Here is a 20,141-nt window from a genome sequence, read left to right as displayed (position 1 = left end):
ACCTTCCAAACAACAAAACATGGGTTTAACTGTATACTGTATACAATGGAATGCAAACCAACTCTTGGATTTTAATTTAACATTCATTAATTTTGGTATTCTTCCTAGAAGAAACTGGGTGTTAAAAGATTCCCCTCGTATATCATTATACAGTAGATTGGTTTTTGGTTCAATTACATCTTAAATATGATTATATAAACATTACAAGAGGAGTTTCATCACAAAATGCTATTCATCCATTTTAGCTATACTGAAAAAAGTGACCTTTCTGTTGTAAGCAAATTCACATTTAACATAAAATATTGAAGATTAATAATTGCATTGAAATATTGAATTTTTCAAAAACTAACTAAAAAAAGTCAAATTTGAGGAAATTTTTGCTTAACTCAAAATATCACATTTTTCTCAAAAATTTACACATATGCAAAATCAATTGAAGTAATAAAGTAATTAACAAATAAATACATTTCTATAACTTTGATAATAATAAGAAGAATAATGGTATGCTTAAAACAAAAATACGGGATAACCATAAAGCAACAGACACACAGATGGTACAGGCAACGATAAAAATCCCTTCGGGAACACACAGCAGTTAACACCATTTAAATAAAAAACAATCAAAAAAAAAAAAAACCACAACAACTCAGTGAAGCAGCTCCCCTACAAAAATGTGCCTTTTAGGATGTGCATCATTGCTAATCATCGCGAATACCAAATATAAAGAAATTTTAGGCACATCACAATATTAATTAAATCAGTAAAAGTACACTATTAAATATATACATATAAAATACTGAAGACAAAATCTTAGCAAATAGTGTATGCAATTCAACATTTACTATAAGCATATCATTACACATTAATTATGCAGTATGGACAACAGGCACAATCTCACACTGTGCGACGCCAACAAATATGGAAGGCAAAAGGCATGTTCTAAGAGTACAATGATTACCATAAAATAACTCAATTAAAGCAAACAAAGCATTTGGTGAAAGGCCACTAACACTGAAACTTTATACTGTCATGCTTAGAAGTTACTGACGGGCTGAAAGTATATACTACATACAATATATAGAAAAATCTACATTATCCAGAAGGAAGTAGTGTTTATTGTATTCTGAAATGAATGCCGATGTTTTAACATGCTGCACAATATGTATACTGCATGTTTTTCTAAAATATGATATCTGTATGGCATGGGACTCTCAATTAAGTCTTTCTACAGCAGTGATTCTAAAAAGTTTAAAATGGCTCTTATTGCATTCTGCAATGAAACTCCTCAAATAGTTAATTGCAATACACTGATAAAACACCTTAAAACAAACAATCCCTACTCTTTAAAAACATCATAAAGCGATTTATTAATAAAGAATATCACATGGTATGTTTGCCCATTTGACATGCTTAATTGTCTCCTGATGATAATTAAGCATGCTTCAGTAAATGCAAAGATGAAATTTGCAAAAGATGGAATGAATTAGCATAATTATGACTCTACTGTATCTTTATACCCCTTTCATTAAGTAAAATGTTAACTTTAAAAACACTATATGTACACCACGTGATATACAATCCACCTTGTACTGAAAATTTTTTTTACCCTCATGCAAAAAATATGGATCTAATTAATAAGGTTAGCAGATTCAGAACAATGATTAGAGCAATACATTTCAATATAAACTACAATTCATTATCCTTTTGTTAGATTATGGAGGCAATTAGCCCATGGTGATTTAGGCAGTTCATACCATCCATCTGAACTGAACAAAAGTTTAAAAAAAAATTGTTAGTAATAAATAAATAAACCAAAAAGTGCAACCCATGCAAAATGCAAAAGCAGCTTTGAATTAGTGGGGTGATTAGTGGTTGTCAAAAAATACCTTATTTTTTTCTGCTAAAGCAATTTTGTGAAGCTCCTCAAGCTCTGCTATTTTCACAGCTGCCTTGGCTTTTTCTTCATTTAGGAGGTCTGTTTCAGTAACAACTTTTTTCAACCTAGATGCAATTTCTTCCTTTTCTCTACCTACAACAGCAGCCTGCTCTAAGACATCTTTATAGGATGCCTCCAACTTTGCTTTTTCATTAAGCAAGCTTTCCTTTTCAGTGAAAATTTCATTAAGGCTAGTCTTTATTTTTTCAAAATTCTGGAGAGAATTTTCATGTACTTCATCTCTCATGGCTTGAAGGTTTTGCTGAGTTTCCAGGTCTGTAAGGAGTTTTGTCCTTAAGGCTTGAAGATCAGTATTTTCAGCTGTTAGAATGTTCAATTTGGTTTTCAGCTCCTCAACAGTACTGACAAAAACACTTTTTTCAGATTTAAGAGACTGCTTTTCATTTTCAGTGCAACTTAGATTGGATTTCAATTCATTCATCTCATTCTGTAGCCTCTTGAAGCGATCTTCAACATCTGACTTCTCCAGAGTAGCAGTTACTAGGTCATCACATGCAGCTTTATACATTTTCTCCACATTGGTTTTCTCTGCAAGTAGTTTCTGGTTTTCACACAACAGTTTCACTTTATTATCTTCAAGACTCTGGTTTTCCAGGCACAGTTGTTCACACTTAGTGCCACTGGCTTTCTGAGTCATATGCATTTCTTCTAAGGTCCTCAGAAGATCAGACTTGTCCTTGACTAAAGTCTGCATTTCATTCTTCAGCTCAGCTAACTTTGACTCAAGTGCGCTCATTTCATTAACTAAGCTCTTTTTCTCATCAAGGTTTCTTTTTTGGTGGGATTCAAGTTCTTGCTTCTCTTGTAGCAAATCCTTTTTTTCAGAAAGCAAGTCTGTACACTGAATGGCAAGGCTATCTTTCTCATTACAGACTAACTGCAGTGAGTTATGCAGTTCAAGCACTTTAACTGCAAGCAATTCTTTTTCTGTGTTCAACGAATCTCTTTCAAGTACCCCCTCTCTACTATTGTGCATTAATGTGTCTTCTATTTCTTGATACTTTGCTTCAAGGGCAATTTTCTGTTTTGTCAAGTTTTCTTTTTCAAGATACTCCTTTTGAAGTTGAATTTTCAAATCATCTCTCTCTTGCAAGAGGCAACTGTATGTTTCTTTAACAGCTGCTTTGTCTGTCTCAAGATCTTTTAAAAGTAAAACAAGGCTGGCTTTGGCAGACACTAGTTGTACATTTTCTTCACACAGTTTTTCAATTTCCTTCCTTTTCTCTTGAATGTCAAACAAAAGTTTGGAATTTTCACCTGACAAGTTTGCTTTTTCAGTCAGCTCTCTTTCATGTTTTTCTGTCAATACATTTTGCTTTTCCAAAATTGTTGTGATGTGGGTTTCAAGATCTTCTACCTTAGCTTCAAATGTCTCTTTTTCCTGCAGTATTTTATCAAACCTTTCATCAAGGTTTGCACATTTCTGAGACAGAGACTCATTCTCTATGAGCAACATTTCCTTCTCTTGCTGGAACTTCTCTCGGGTTGCCACTGCCTGATCACGAAACTGGATTAGTTTTTTTAACGTCTCCTCCCGTTCATGCTTAAGCTCCTCATTCTCAGCAGAAAGCCTTCTTTCAGTTGTGAGTAAGTCCTCCTTCTCCTGCAATAAATTCATTCGCTCAGAGTCTGTTATTTCCCTACTGGTCTTAATTTCTTCCAGCAGTTTAGCCAAGCTTTCCTTTGATGCTTGCAATTCCATCTTTTCTCTGATTTCCTTTTCATAGTCTTTCCTGAGGCTGGCCAGTTGATTCTGGAGTTCTTCATTATCAGCTGTTAGACAAGATCTTTCTGAACACATCCGTTGTTTCAATAAATAAAGCTCTTCAAGGTCCTTCAGTACAGTTTCCTTTTCTGCCACTAAATTACCACTCTTCTCAACCAGGCTTGCATTTTCTTTTTCTAAACTCTGGTAATTTGACTGGAGCTCAAAATTACTTTTTTCTAGTAAACAATTTTTATTATTTAAAACAGCCTTCTGTTCCTCAAATGCCTCATGTTCTAAAGACAAAGTTTGTTGAATACCCTGGAGTTTGTCATACATATCATCTCTCTCTTGAGAAACGACCTTAATCTGTTCTCTTAGTTTTATTTCATGTACCTCTAATTCCTCAGTTTGCTGTTTAAGTTTTTTAAGCGCTTCCTCGCTATCACTGTTACACCTTTTTAATTTCTCCATATGGTTTGTCAGCTCCAAATTCATAGTGTTAAGGGTCATCTTTTCCTCTGATGACTTTTCTGCCTCTCTTTTCACGTTATTTACTTCTTGCACTAAATGCTCATTATCTAGTTCCAACTCTTTATTCTCTTTTTCCAGTTTCTGATAAGACATCCACATTTCCTGTTTTTCTTTTTCATGCTTCTCTTTATCCTTCTGCAGATTTTCATTTACTGAAAGCAGACTTGCGTTCATGGTGGTAAATTCTGATTTTAGTTTTAATGTCTCTTCCATTAAAGAATCTCTAACCAGTTTTAATTCATCTCTCTCATGTGTGAGGTTTAGTTTGTCAGAGTTTAAAACTCCTACTTTTTCATTTACTTGTTCAACTGCAGACCTGGCTGATGCCAGCTGCTCTGTTAGCAACTAAAATAGTAAAAAGTGGGAAAAGGTAGAATAAAAATGAAGTTAAGAAGACAAATGGAAATAGGGTTGGGTTATAGACATACAGTAATCAAAAGAAAAAAAAAACATTCAAACATGCTATGAAAATCTCAAGTAGTAACGTGTTCTGTTTCATTTAGTTCTGATTTGCAAAAAACATTCAATGTTGACTGAACATCAACAGATGAACAACTTAAAACACAAAAATAGCAGTACAAGACTAATAAACACTTATTTTTTTGTCCTTACATTATTTTTAAATTATTATTCACTTTTAGCAAATCCAACTGTATCTTTTTGCTTTATTATTACACTGTCACCCAAAAGAAAAAACAAAGTCAAAATAGTTTCTTTTCACTTTTTTACATGAATTACGAAATATTTTTAGTTTAATGAAGATATTAAGTGGGATTGTTTCTGTATTTTGTATTCACTTCAATTATGCACAGTTACTGAAACTAATAATATTTATTTTTAGAATATTTATTGGTTTAAACTGATGACTAGCAGTGCTGGAGTAGCTTTTACATATAATAAACACATAAATAGCATTTCACAGCAAACCATTAGTTAAAGTAAGCATTGTAGATTATTTAAGGAACAGTTTTATTTATTATAAAAACTAGTGTTAAATACCCACTATTATCCATGTTACCATTTCTAATTTTAGGCAGATGGATGAAAGTGTAGTTGGGAAGGACTGAGAGGTACAGCAATACTCATTCTTGCGCTGTGAACCAGTTTGTGTTTGCATCTTTTAAGACCAGAGATATCTCAGGACCCTTTCCACTCTGTTAAATGTGGAACTACACTGTACCCTTTGTTTGTATATCATACCAGTGAAGCAAAAAAGGAATGTTTATTTTTCTACTTAATTTACACTTAATGATAGATTACTACTATATGAAGAATACATGACAAACTCTACATAAGATGACCAGAAGAGCGGAAAACATTTGATTTCGCAAATGACCGAAACTTGCATAAGTTATTTTTACCATTGTGGAAAACTTAAATTTCTTTTTCATTGTTTACCTAAAAAGGCGAGTACAAAACTAGACCACTTCTTCTATTCAACACAAAAAAGAAATACTATGGATAAAATAAATTAACTGGGAACACAGACCTGTATTTTTTTTTTTTTTTTTTTTTTTTTTTTTAAAAGGTGTTTGGTGCTTCAGACATTTTATATTCAAGGGAGGACCCAAAAATTCATCGAATTGTTATGAAGAAAAAATAAAAATATTGCATTTGCCTTTTAGTTACTGTCAACATATACCCCATGTAATGCAATCAACAACATTTCCTGTAGTCATCTTTTGTTACTGTGTGTAGGGTCTCCTGTGATTTTTGTCCTGGATTTCTAACATGATGACAAATTATCTTTCCTTCAGTCTCAGTTGTACTATAAGGAACAGAAAAAAGGTCACAGGGAGCGAAATCTGACAGACACGGGAGGTTTGAAGCAACAAGCACATTGTTTTTGTCAAAACACATTGTGTGCAGGTTTGTTGTCACGGTGCATAAGGCAGTTTTGCATGCTCTGGATGTTTCTTTACTTTAAGTTTCATATAGATGCCTCAGCAGTTCAGTGTAATGTCACCCATTAATAGTCTGTTCATAAGGAACAAACTCTTCATTTATAAGTGTGGCAATACAGAATAAATGTAATCAGTGTTACCTTAATGTTCACTATTATCCAACGCAATTTTTACAGCTTGCAGAAATAAGATAAACATCTTAGTCACGTGCGCGACTGTAAAATAAATGTCAGAAAAACATACTCTATCAACTCGGCAAGATATCACTTTGCAGACAAATGAACAAGAATGAAGGCATACGATACCTAGTGGTGTATTCGATACCTATACCCTACTCGTGGTGCAATTGACAAATTCAGGGAATTTTTTGGTAACGCTCACATACACATGTGTATAAGGATTCAAATACACCAATATACACAAGATTAACAGATTGGAACAGTATATTCTATAAAAATGCAAGAAAAATGTGAATTTATAATGATGTTCCATCAACCGAATTAAAAATAGACCTTTAGAGAGTACAGGAACAAAGAAGATTAACAATTATTGACTAAGAGCTGCATAACAAGTGTCTGGTATAGTGAAGAGACCTGTCAGAGGTTTTTTTTTTATGTTTAGCAAGTTAGCACAAAGGAAACAATGATGACAGATAATCTAGGATGTTGAATTTAACATGCTTGTCAGTCAATGGTGGAGTATTGAACATATTAAGAATACAGCATAGCTGGGTCCATTCAGAAATTGGAAGATACATTTTACATGTGTATTATATTGATGCTTTACGCATAAATGTCATTAGAAGGAAACTTTTCTAGGTCACGTATTATAAATTCTTAAACTAGAAGCCATTGGTATCAGATGTAACTGACAAAATTGTGTTTCAAGATAATCAATCAATTCCACATGCAGTTAGGTTAATCAGGTTATTTTCCCGGGTTAGGTAGGGGTCTATCTTTGAAGTGTTACTCTTTCTAATTTATATTATTCACAAAGATTCTAAAATATTAAGCCAGACTTGCAAAGTTTTCCAAGGACAGCAACAATTGCAAGGAAAGACTTAGGAAATACTTGGCAATAGCAGTTTAAAGCAGACAAGTTCAAAGAAACTAATTATAATTACAAGATGGGGGCCACTTTCCAAGAAAATGCAACCACTCAAAAAGATTTAGGGGCTCAAGTTGACAAAACAGAAGTATTATCCGGGCAATGAGTGGAAAGAAATAAAAGGAAGATTATAAATCACATACCTTCTTGTAGTATGTGACTACAAGGTACCTTTGAATAAAATTTGTGCTGATTGTTGTTACTGAAATACTATGTGATGTCTTCTCATATCATAAGGAAACTAAAAACCTATAACTATACCTTTCTGTGGAGTTTTGTCTAAATGACATCAGTGCCTGTAGCTGTATGTATTCAATTCTGATTAAAACAATAAAACAGGATTATTAATGGAAAAGTTTAACTCTGCTCATTAGGTTATTCATTTTTGTAAGTATTTTCCATCACAAATTTGGCCAGAACTGAAATAGCAACGTGGACTTTATTTCATTGGCTTTCTGAATTTCTACACAGCAATAATTGCTGTAAAACCATAACTAAAGAAATTAAAAACATAATTAAAGTTGATAAATGTGAAATGAAAGCATGAAGAAGTGGTAGTACATAAAAATCTGAAGAGCAAATTAAAAAAGACAGCAGCAGGAAAAGCGGATTAAGAGTGTGGTTGTCATGGGCTCAGAGTCAAAGATTTTTAAAATGGCAAGAGCTAGAATACGTTAGATTACATCCCATTTAATAAATAGTGATGCCTTGAGGTAAAGTAAATAAAATATTTACTCATTTTACATTAACTCCAAAAATTTATCGACATAAAAAAAATGAGAGAAAGACCTGTGGGCACACATCTTCTCCATGGGTCTATAGGGTAATCTTAACTAAAGACAATCCAAATGAAGTGTTAATTTTTAAATGCGAGTGGTCTTGGCTGATGCAAAGCTGGATACAGAATGATACACACTTTTGTAGCGCTAAAAGCAAAAGTCAGATTGATTGAAATAAAACACATCTTTGTTTGTTATGTTAAGTCTCTTCTGATGGTGTAGTCAAATAACACAATACACTTGTAATACAGCTGGATTGATGGAGTCTACAGATCCATCACAAGCCGAAGCACACATGAAAGTTTAATTGGAATGACTGCATTAGAAAATTTGTGACAAGAACAGGCCATTCAGCCTAAAAAGCTTATCCATCCTATTCACCTACATTGTCCAAAATAACCTCAAGATTTAAAAGTCCCTGAAGTCCTACTCTCCAACTCACCACTTAATTATTTATTCCTTGTTTCTGTGGTGTTTTGTGTGAAGAATACCTTTTTAATTTTTATGTGAAATCTGCCCTTATTGTCCCCAAGGTCTTCCTGCAGAATTTATTTTAAAGTAACAGCTGGGATAAACTGTATTAATTTTGTAGCAAAGCTCATTATTTCTAAAATATAATTTATTTAAAACACAGAATTTAGGCAATAGGACAGACTATCCCTGAAATATTCCTCCTTTTCAATATACAAAGCAGGGTTTAAATTAATAATCTGGATCAGGGCTTTAAGCATGTTTTAAATTTTTTGCAAAAATAAATAAAAATCATGACATTGCACCATGGATTCACCTGGAAAACTTGCTGAAACAGTAACCAAAGGAAAAACATTTTAACATGTATACTAGGTACCTCAGCTTGTTCCTTAAACTGCTTTAACTCGATTATCACTTTCTCCAAATCCTGGTTCTTGGCTTCCATGCTGATCAGGGTTGTGTCAGCCTGTAACAATTTTTCCTTGAGTTCCTTTATTGTTTGATCATGAATGATAGTCAATTCAGCAAGTGCTTTTGCATGTGAAGCCTGGATCTGGGACTGACTTTCCTGTCTTTGTTGCTCCTAGGTAATGGAAATAACAAAAAAAAAAACACTATTAAGTAAACTTTAAACGAAGAAATTAATATTTTCAAATTTATTATAACATTTATTTAATCAAAAAGTCATGTTTAAGTTATTTTACATTGAATTTAAACATTACTTGATTTTTTATTAAGAATGATCCAGTTTTACTGTATTTACAAAAGTTAGTAAATTGCATTTGGCGTTTATTAACTAAGCACCAATTTTCTTTAAAAAAAAAAAAAAAAAAAAAAAACTGTATACAGAAACACATACATACAGAACGCAAACAGAAAATCTACATTAGCATTAACCATGCATAGTAAATTTAATAGTGTAGAAATTTTAAAATGTTCTGTTAGGATTTTGATTTTGAAATTGTGGATGGGAGTGCAGGCTCCAGAAATACCCAAGAGCTATTCTGTCACGAGTATTGTGTTCCTTTGGCAAACTGGTCTAAGCGGAGAAGCCAGACAAAGAACAAATCAATACTTGATGCCCATAATAGTAAAATAAATAGTTTAAATTAGAGATTACGAATCCTTGCACATGTCAAGAATTGTCTTTAAAAAAGTATATGATGTTAAAGCATCATGGAGCAAAAAGCACCAATTTATTTTTGTTCTCACTCATTATCTATGTCTACATTTTGGACTATTTTTGTAGAGAGAGGTGCCAAGCTGTAAATTAACAACAAACCAATGACGACTTGCCTGTGATAGACTGAAGAGATGCACAAAACCCCCAATGACTGCAATTCTGTTTGGTTTGCGCCCTCCCCAACCATAACCTAACTTCTATGGGGGAAAAGCGAAAGTTTTAAATTCATCAAAAAGTTTGATCTCTGGTTTTCAACGGATCTTGATGTTTTAGGGTCCCCTGATACAGAAAACACTGATATCTCAATGATGGGTGTATGTCTGTCTTTGTGTCACAGTTTCTTGAGGACAGTATAGAGCTAAAATGGCTAGATGGAAAAATATCAAACTCGAAACTTAAGCCTGTTATAAGATGACAATGTGCCGATTAGTTTTTGAGCCAATTCATCCAAAAGAAAGAGGCACTCAAGAGGAATCATCAGATACCGTAATTATGCAATTAATTATGAATTCTTCTCATCAACTGTGATCGTAATGACCTATTTAATGACCTTTCTCTTTAATTTAATATTGTTTTTTGTATCAGTATGCTGCTGCTGGAGTAAATGAATTTCCCCTTAGGATTAATAAAGTATCTATCTATTTATTGATCAGAAAGATTAACTTTTTTTATTTTAAAGGAGGAAAGAGATAAGGAGTATGGAAATACTCTGTTCGAGACTTCAGCAACTGCCAAAAGTAGTTTGGGACTTGAAAAGGTCCATTTTTAAGGTAAGACATTTAACTTGAAGGATGAGGTATTTAATGTAGTGCTGTCAGAAGAATTTACAATTTCATACAAGGATAGTGGGATAGTGTTGCAACTATGGGGGAGGAAGAAGTGATTTAAATAGTCAGAAGCTGTGAAGATGTTGTGGATAATGACACCATTCAGCAAGGAGGATAAAGAATTTTTGATGCATTATCTTTTATTGCACTATTTTTATCTCATTGGTTTGCTTTTAAATTTAACCTGGTTGTAAAAAAAAATAAAAATAAAATCTTACCATGTTTGTCAAGCTCTTCTGCAATGACTTCATCTCACTTCGATGTTTCTGTTCTGAATCTAACTGAACTTGGTCAACTTTTGAGGTCATGTGTTTTAGGTTTTCCTCCAAATTAGCAGCTTTTTCTTTTGTATCCAAAAGCTCAACATGCAACTCTTCCAACTTTCTAAAATTACAAAAACAATAAATAGTTCAAATCACATACAGAAATGTATGTCTGCACTAAATGTACAGTATAAGAAATAAGGGAAAAATTACCCATTCAAAACCTGTTTTCAGAATTACTGAGATTTATATGGACAATGGTACAGTGCATCCGGAAAGTATTCACAGCGCATCACTTTTTCCACATTTTGTTATGTTACAGCCTTAGTCCAAAATGGATTAAATCCATTTTTTTCCTCAGAATTCTACACACAACACCCCATAATGACAACGTGAAAAAAGTTTACTTGAGGTTTTTGCAAATTTATTAAAAATAAAAAAATTGAGAAAGCACATGTACATAAGTTTTCACAGCCTTTGCCATGAAGCTCGAAATAGAGCTCAGGTGCATCCTGTTTCCCCTGATCATCCTTGAGATGTTTCTGCAGCTTAATTAGAGTCCACCTGTGGTAAATTCAGTTGACTGGACATGATTTGGAAAGGCACACACCTGTCTATATAAGGTCCCACAGTTGGCAGTTCATGTCAGAGCACAAACCAAGCATGAAGCCAAAGGAATTGTCTGTAGACCTCCGAAACAGGATTGTCTCGAGGCACATATCTGGGGAAGGTTACAGAAAAATTTCTGCTGCTTTTAAGGTCCCAATGAGCACAGTGGCCTCCATCATCCGTAAGCGGAAGAAGTTCGAAACCACCAGGACTCTTCCTAGAGCTGGCCGTCCATCTAAACTGAGCGATTGGGGGAGAAGGGCCTTAGTCAGGGAGGTGACCAAGAACCCAATGGTCACTCTGTCAGAGCTCTAGAGGTCCTCTGTGGAGAGAGAAGAACCTTCCAGAAGGACAACCATCTCTGCAGCAATCCACCAATCAGGCCTGTATGGTAGAGTGGCCAGACGGAAGCCACTCCTTAGAAAAAGGCACATGGCAGCCCGCCTGGAGTTTGCCAAAAGGCACCTGAAGGACTCTCAGACCATGAGAAAGAAAATTCTCTGGTCTGATGAGACAAAGATTGAACTCTTTGGTGTGAATGCCAGGCGTCACGTTTGGAGGAAACCTGGCACCATCCTTACAGTGAAGCATGGTGGTGGCAGCATCATGCTGTGGGGATGATTTTCAGCGGCAGGAACTGGGAGACTAGTCAGGATGAAGGGAAAGATGACTGCAGCAATGTACAGAGACATCCTGGATGAAAACCTGCTCCAGAGCGCTCTTGACCTCAGACTGGGGCGACGGTTCATCTTTCAGCAGGACAATGACCCTAAGCACACAGCCAAGACATCAAAGGAGTGGCTTCAGGACAACTCTGTGAATGTCCTTGAGTGACCCAGCCAGAGCCCAGACTTGAATCCGATTGAACATCTCTGGAGAGATCTTAAAATGGCTGTGCACCGACGCTTCCCATCCAACCTGATGGAGCTTGAGAGGTGCTGCACAGAGGAATGGGCAAAACTGGCCAAGGATAGGTGTGCCAAGCTTGTGGCATCATATTCAAAAAGACTTGAGGCTGTAATTGCTGCCAAAGGTGCATCGACAAAGTATTGAGCAAAGGCTGTGAATACTTATGTACATGTGATTTATGTACATGTGAATCCATTTTGGAATAATGCTGTAACATAACAAAAGGTGGAAAAAGTGATGCGCTGTGAATACTTTCTGGATGCACTGTATATTAGCATTCACATAGCAAGCTTTACACAGAAATATAAATGGCGTTTAAACTCATAACTGATGTGTGTGTTTTTATTACAAGACTATTTAGATATTCATACTAAAAGAATTCAGCCAGAAGACATTAAAATATTTTAAGGAAATGAACTAACTGCAAGTTCTAAAATGGTCAGTAAAAGTAAACAGCACAGCCTGTGGCTGTTATACCAATGAAAATGTGTTTAGCGTAGATACAAAGAGGGTCCTACCATAGACATTTGGAAGATAACAAGACATATACGGATTGTTAGATACAAATGAAAGGAAGTATATACTTTAAGTGCCCTATTGCAAGGAATATGGGTGAAACACTGTAGAGTGACTCAGTATAAATTTAATGACTAATTTAGAGGGCTAATTTACATAAAGAGCAAACTGAGAACTGCTGCACACAACAAAAATGATTAGCCATCGCAAAACAGGACATACTATAAACTCCATACTGTACATTACTTGTTTCTGTGGTTTAGGCTAAATTTAACTTGCTTAATTGCCCAATACTTTAGTGTGAATGAAAGTCACACGTAATGTATTATTGTTAAACACACAAACAGAAGACAGGTGATCTAGCATACTTTATCAAAGTACTCCAGAATGTTTGGGGAATAGTGTGTAATGCTGTATGGAATACCACCATTTACCTTTCTTTCTGCATTAGCTTTTCATTCATGCTTGACAGCTGAGTAGAACTGTTGCCTGATGATTTTATCATTTCTGATATATCATTTTCTAGTTTAGCTTTATCATTCAAGAGCTGCATAGATCTTTCCTCTGTGGCCTTTACTTTTTGTTCCATCCCTAGAAAACATAGATATTACGTTTACTTGTTACAATGGAAGGTGAATGACCATGAGATTAATTGGACCCCCAAACAACCCACCCAGAAGAAGTCTGATAAAGGACAATGGGTAGTTAGGATTTTAGCAAATTGTAAAAATTGACAGAATTATTTGTAGGATTTTTTGAGAAATGTCTTTAATATTTTACTTTCTTGATTGTAATGAAACATATCAAAGTAATACGTAATGTTCTTAAAGATGCAAAGTTAAAGTAGCACGATATTTTCTTTTAAAACAATGTCATCCTCTTGTTTTTGATAATATTTACCTTGCATAGATAGATGTGTCTTCTCCAAATCTTTTGAAGCAGTATCCAGACTTTCTTTCTGAAACAAACATGCATAAATTTCCAAATTTGTATATTAACTTTAATTCAAAGATCATGATTTGTAACAGTTGGGGGAAAAAACAGAACACTGACACTGATGCTCCAATAATTTTGAGAAATCCCTAAACCCTTGTGAAGGCAGTGATGCAGAGGGTGTTTTGAAAATAGTATAATGATAAAGATCTAAACTCGCTTCTGAGTGGTCTAAGGGCTTTTCATTTATTTTAATAAATAAATATATCTTATTTGGAAAGACAATGCATAAAATCCTGTTAGAAATAAAAATAAACAATGGAGTTAAAGGAATTAAATAAATTTGCTTTCCTGTGCAAGTTACTGTTGTATATTCCTCACACATATATTATGTATTCAATTTGTAAGCTGCCTAAAAAGCTGTTTGCCAAATAAAGACCAAGTAAAACAATTTAAAATGAAGAAACTGTACTTTTTGTGTATTTTATTTCCACATATCTTAGAAATAAATATCTGATTCAAAATAAGAAACAGCAACTAAATTATATATGGGAGTGTATTTATATTAAAAAATTGAAAAAAAAAATCTGTAGCTTTAAAACTAGCTGCATGGTTAGACTTGCATTACAAGAAGGGCTGAAAGATGATGTGGTCTTTTCAGTGTGTGTATATGATGTGGGGCGCTTGTCCTTCAATATTTTGCAAGGAAATGTGTATATACATTATGTACAGTGAGATTTCACACTTTCTTGAGGAAGTGAATATAAAGACATTATAAGCTTTTTTGCTTCATCTCAGCAGATGAGTTAAGTACACTATCACACACAAGTAATATAAATAAATAAATAGTGTGGTATTAGAATTAATGTAGGAAGGAGAAAGCAAAAAAAACTTTTCACATATTAGATAACAAAAATTACTGTTGCACAACTCAAATTTATCAACACATCTTCATCAGAAAACCCGATTTAATTAAATTATTCCAAAGACCTGATATAAAGTTACATCTCAGAAGAGACAGTTCAAATTCCTTTATGCTTCTACCAATTTTAAAATAACAAGATTGTAGTAACAGGTAACATGCCAAAAAGGAGTCATAAAATTCAATTTATCACCCCATTGCATACACGTCCATACGTCCAGTAAAAGTTGCTGTACATCTTCATCATAACAATACTTTCAGATTGATTAAATTGTAAATACTGTATTTAGTACAAAATTTTAAACTTACCACACTGTGCAGCTGCTGCTCCAATGATATCTTATCCTGACTCAATGCAGATAAGTTCTGCTCTAGACTGGTTATTTTCTCATCTTTTTCTGCAAGTGCTTTGGCAAATTCACTAATCTGAAGTGTATTGAATGGCATGGATGAAATTAAAAACAAATGAATGTAACACAAAATTCAAAAATAAACAAACTAATAAATTTAAAATAAATAAATACAAAAGTATGGCAAAGATTAAAACATAGAAATGTAGGCAAATTAATTTTAAACATATAAAATGCTACGTGACAAAAGGAAAAATCAAAATGAAAAGACATGAATGAGTTTAAACATGCAAACAAATTCAATGTAGGATCAATAAAATTATTTTGTTGAACAAAAAATACTAGCAAAAGGAGCTTTTAGCGTGTTGACTACAGCTCAGCATCCTAGTACAAGACTAGAAAAAGAGAAGCCATTTCTAATAAATTATAAAAAAATGAGAAAAATTAAAATGTGAATATGCACAGTATGACAGATATGGAATGATGGTACAAACCTCAACACCCTGTGAAGTCAACAGATTTTCATTGACCTTCAGTGTCTCCTTAAGGATCCTGACCTCCTCTTTACCTTTTTCAAATGATTCCTGTAGGCTGTCAAGGTCCTTCAGCTTATCTTCTGAGGCCTTGACCTGCTGAGTGAGTTGTTCAATAACCTTTATTTGCTCACTTGTCTTCACTTCTAAAGCCTCCAGCTCATTTACCTTCATTTCTGCATTTTGAAGTTTGTTCAATACTTCCTCCATTTCTATCAAATGCTGTTCTTCTGTATTGTCTAGGACGGTCCTGTGAGTTTCCACAAGTTTCTCTTTCTCTTCACTAACTTCTAGCAGCTGTTTCTTCAGTAACTCTTGTTCATTCAAATACTTAGAATTTTCCAAGTCATACTGCTTTTGTACATTTTCAAGTTCAATTTTATGATCAAGTTTGAATTTTTCTATAGTGCTCTTGAGTTCAATGAGCTCAGCCGACTGAGCTCCAGCCCCCTTGCTGAAGGACACTTTAAGTTCTTCCATAGCTTGCTGGTGGGAAGCAATGGCAGATTCAAGTTTTATTTTCCACAGTTCTATGACATCACAGTTCTCCTTCTCTATCTGACATAACTTGTTTTTTAATAAGTTATTCTCTTTTAAGAGTTTTTCATTAGAAAGCTGAATCTGAGCTTTCTCTTTCTCATTAAGCTTTTCAGCATTTTCAAGTTTCTCTTCCAAGGCTTTAAGTTCACTTTGGTGATCTCTGATTTTCAAGGCAAGCTGATCTTTCAAAGAATTGAGTTCTCCTAACAGCCGAGCAGAAGAATCGTAATCTCCTGCACCTTTAGAGGCATCTGTCCTCTGATGAAGCTCTGTCACTTCTTTAACTTTTAAAGCAAGGTCTCTTTCCAATTCCATGATACGAGACTTTTCAGATACAGTGGCTACCTAAACATTAGGATTTTAAAACAAACTTATTAAACAAACACTACAGCATTTCTAACTCACAAAATAACACTTATCTTATCTAGCAGTTTCAGGTTGTTGGTCCAATTGTGTACTCTGTATTTGGAGTACAGATTGCTAATCAAAATTTTTCATTACAGAATGCAATATATTTAAGGTTTTTGCCTAAGGCTATGGGAAACAAAGCATAAGAAGAGAGATGTAAAGCCAGGAAGCAGGCAAAGAATGAAGTTTACTTTGCATAACACAATTAAGAACAACTGGTGTAAAAAGGTAAAAACAATATTTAAAGATATTTAAGGTGGTACTTTATCACATGGAGACAGACTTTTCAAACAATAGTAATCCAATACTGCTTTAACATATACAGTATTCATTTATAAATAATGGCAATTGGCAACTAATTGGCAATTAGTGTGTGTAAGCAAAATGGCTGCTTAAAGCAAGCTAAAAAGCAGGGTTGCAGGATACATTGTGCACTTAGTATCAGCAAAATGGGGAGCAATGAGGTCCGAGGGATTTGCAAACCACTCCTCAAGGTGCAGAAGCTTTGAAGCAGCTGAGTGAAATTAAGCATACTTGAAAATAATCACCAAGTAAGCATACAGTATGAATGGGCTAAATCTCTGTTGAAGCTACAGAATTTAGGTATAAATCAGTAAATTAACTTTTAAAGAATTTTGAAATTCTGAAAGGTTTAAAAAAATTATTTTTATTGCTGCATTATCTGTTTCTAGAACCTGCATGCTATTAAATTCAGTATAAACGTAAGGACACAAGTTTGTTATACTTACATTACATATGAAGGGACTAAACTCCTAACACCTAAACGTACACCACCAACAGACAAATTACAGAATGTCTACTCAAACCACAAAGCTCTAATTACCAGCAAATTCATAATCATATGAGAAACTCAATACTTTTTCTTACTACTGTTATGTTTAAAATTCTAGCATATCAAATTGCACATGATGTATAAGGTGACTAGACCCTTTTAATAAATTTTGAGTTGTTGAAGTTATTTTGTTTTGAATGCAGTGTCAGAGTGAAATAGTTTTTTATAATTAATACATACTTTGTTTAATAAATCAGGAATGAAATTTAACATCGATTTAAAATATTTCATTTATTCTACTTATACTTCTCAAAACCAGGGATGTTCAAAATATGTCAGGGTATTAATAGTCCATAGACGATTAGTGTCATCTTATATAAATTATTCAAACCAGCAGAATACCCTATAACAATACCATACCATTTTCTAAGCTCGCTTAATCCTGAGCAGGGCTGAGAAGGACTGAAGGCTATCCCAGCAAGCATGGTGCACATAGAAGGAACAATTCCTGGACAGGGAGCCAGTTCATCACAGGTAAGTACACTCATCCACACACCACACCCAAACTAGGACCAATTTAGCATCACCAGTTCACATAACCTGCATGTCTTTGGAATATAGAAGGAAACTAGAGCACCCAGAGGAAACCCACGCAGATGTGGGGAGAACCTGGGATATAAACCTTGGTCTACTTACTGTGAAGCAGCAATGCTATCATTGCAACACTGCAACCCCATCCCCCAAAAAATAGACAAAAATAAAATAAAATGTACATTTCTTTTGGTTGGTCCTCTATTGTGCTCAAACTGAATCAACTTCTTTGGGTGTTTGACTTCCACATAATGACTGAAAATTAACTTTGGTGTGCTACTTCTTGTACATGTGTTACAGTATTTTATTCAGCAATCTGACTGACTACTGCAACCCTCATTCATTCAGGATTTTTCTTTTTCAAGTTTTAATTTGTTTTTTCTTAGTTGGCACACTGATTTTATTATGTAAGCTTTGAACATCAGAAGGATTTTAGCCAGGATCCCTTTCTGAATTTAGTTTGATTGACCTTCCACTTTTGTATACGTGGGGAAAAAATTAGTTTTATATAGGAGGATAATACACAGACAGAGAGACTCTGTACTGTGAACCATTATTAGCCACCCTTTTTTCTCCATTAAAGGCAAGCCTCTTAAAACACTCCTCACCAGGTACTAACCATTAGTTCCAGGTAAATGTCAATTTCCAAAATATTTATAAAATTCCTTCAATGAAAGGAGAAACAAGACCTTTATTTCTGCTTTCCCTAACACCTGGATACAATAACAATCCTTTGTGGTCAGTTTTAATGATTTGAAGCTCTCCTGTTAAAATCTTCATTCTTGTTTTTCAGCAACACTTATTGTTTGAAATACATGCCCATAAAGCATATTAGATGCATGCTGTAAAGACTGACTTGCACAGCAGTTTTGTGGGTAGTGATGGGGATGAATCCTGTACCCAGCTGCTTTATATGTTGAGTTAGCACATTACCCCTGTATGTGCAGGGTTTTTGCAACTGCAAACTGGCCCTGTGCGAGTGTGGGTGTGCATGCAAGGGGGACCTGCAACAGACTCGCACCATATCCAGGGGTATTATTTGTAGCCTTGTGCTCAATATTTGTGGCACACAGTTTGCCACTCCAAGATCCTGAACTAGATAAAGCGAGTTTAAAAAAAGTTATACTACAATGTAAACACATAACAAAAGGACTATTTTATTTAAGAAATCAGCTATAATAGAAGCTTACATTATGCAAGTCCACATAAATGTAAATATACTCTATTCTGGCTGTCCAGCATAACAGCCACAGCTATAAAAAAGGAAAAATACAATGGCCAAGTACTAAACTATAAAAATGAATAAAAAAAATGATTTGACATTTCCTAATTATTACATATGAATAATAGAGTGACACACATTCAGAGTTTCTGCAGTTTAATTTTATATGTTAATCCTGATACATGTAATGAATTCATTTGATGTCTATCAACTGAGATTGCAATTATAGAAACAATTGAAATGAGATTACAATAGGAGAAAGAAAGACAGTTAGCCACCACTGAGAGCTTCAATTTCAGAAGTTCTCAAGTTCATATAAATAAATAATGGGGTAAACTTGAGAGAAAATGGGGGTGGGAACCACTAGTATTTGAGGACATCTGTACTTCCCAACAGCTTATGTTTAGTAAAGCTTTATTCTTACATCACTTTTATAGCAGTTTCAGTAAAGACTTAATTGACATTTAGAGCAAGGCTTTTTTCCTTCTCATCTTATATGCTAAAAGGCAGCAAGATAAAATGTTTTTCAGATTTGGGAATAAGTATTCTTTATCACAGACTGGAAGAATTTATTCTTGAAAATTTTAATGCTATTCAGATTAACTCTTTACTTCACACAAAAAAATGTGAAAAAATGCTGTAAACAAAGAATGCTTTCAAAAATGGAAGTGTTAATCATTTATTTTCAATCAATCAACAAAATGCAGTGAATGAACAAAAGAGAAATCTAAATGAAATCAATATTTGGTGTGACCACCCTTTGCCTTCAAAACAGCATCAGTTCTTCTAAGTACACTTGCACACAGGTTTTGAAGGAACTCGGCTGGTAGGTTGTTCCAAACATCTTGGAGAACTAACCACAGATCTTCTGTGGATGTAGGCTTCCTCACATCCTTCTGTCTCTTCATGTAATCCCAGACACACTCGATGAAGTTGAGATCAGGGCTCTTTGGGGGCCATACCATCACTTCCAGAACTTCTTGTTCTTCTTTACGCTGAAGATAGTTCTTAATGACTTTGGCTGTATGTTTGGGGTCGTTGTCCTGCTGCAGAATAAATTTGGGGCCAATCATACGCCTCCCTGA

The 20,141-nt window shown here is 34.3% G+C and overlaps 1 protein-coding gene across 6 annotated transcripts in view; it reads right to left on the bottom strand.

Moving 5' to 3' along the window:
* Positions 1-20,141, bottom strand: part of clip1a (CAP-GLY domain containing linker protein 1a) — an 88,940-nt gene that overhangs the window by 28,396 nt on the left and 40,403 nt on the right. For 3 of the 6 annotated variants that reach the window (XM_051920958.1, XM_051920959.1, XM_051920960.1), the window contains 7 exons: positions 15,464-16,387; positions 14,929-15,045; positions 13,665-13,722; positions 13,199-13,355; positions 10,686-10,851; positions 8,834-9,040; positions 1,887-4,541 (listed from right to left, as the gene is read on the bottom strand). In XM_051920958.1, coding sequence (XP_051776918.1) covers positions 1,887-4,541; positions 8,834-9,040; positions 10,686-10,851; positions 13,199-13,355; positions 13,665-13,722; positions 14,929-15,045; positions 15,464-16,387 — 4,284 coding nt within the window. The remainder of the gene's footprint in view (positions 1-1,886; positions 4,542-8,833; positions 9,041-10,685; positions 10,852-13,198; positions 13,356-13,664; positions 13,723-14,928; positions 15,046-15,463; positions 16,388-20,141) is intronic. The other 3 variants (XM_051920961.1, XM_051920963.1, XM_051920962.1) reach the window with 3 other exon arrangements.

Source organism: Erpetoichthys calabaricus, chromosome 18 (genome assembly GCF_900747795.2).
Source record: "Erpetoichthys calabaricus chromosome 18, fErpCal1.3, whole genome shotgun sequence".
NCBI lineage: Eukaryota > Metazoa > Chordata > Cladistia > Polypteriformes > Polypteridae > Erpetoichthys > Erpetoichthys calabaricus.
The sequence above is the reverse complement of the archived record's forward strand: the minus strand, read 5'-3'. Positions and strand labels throughout refer to the sequence as shown.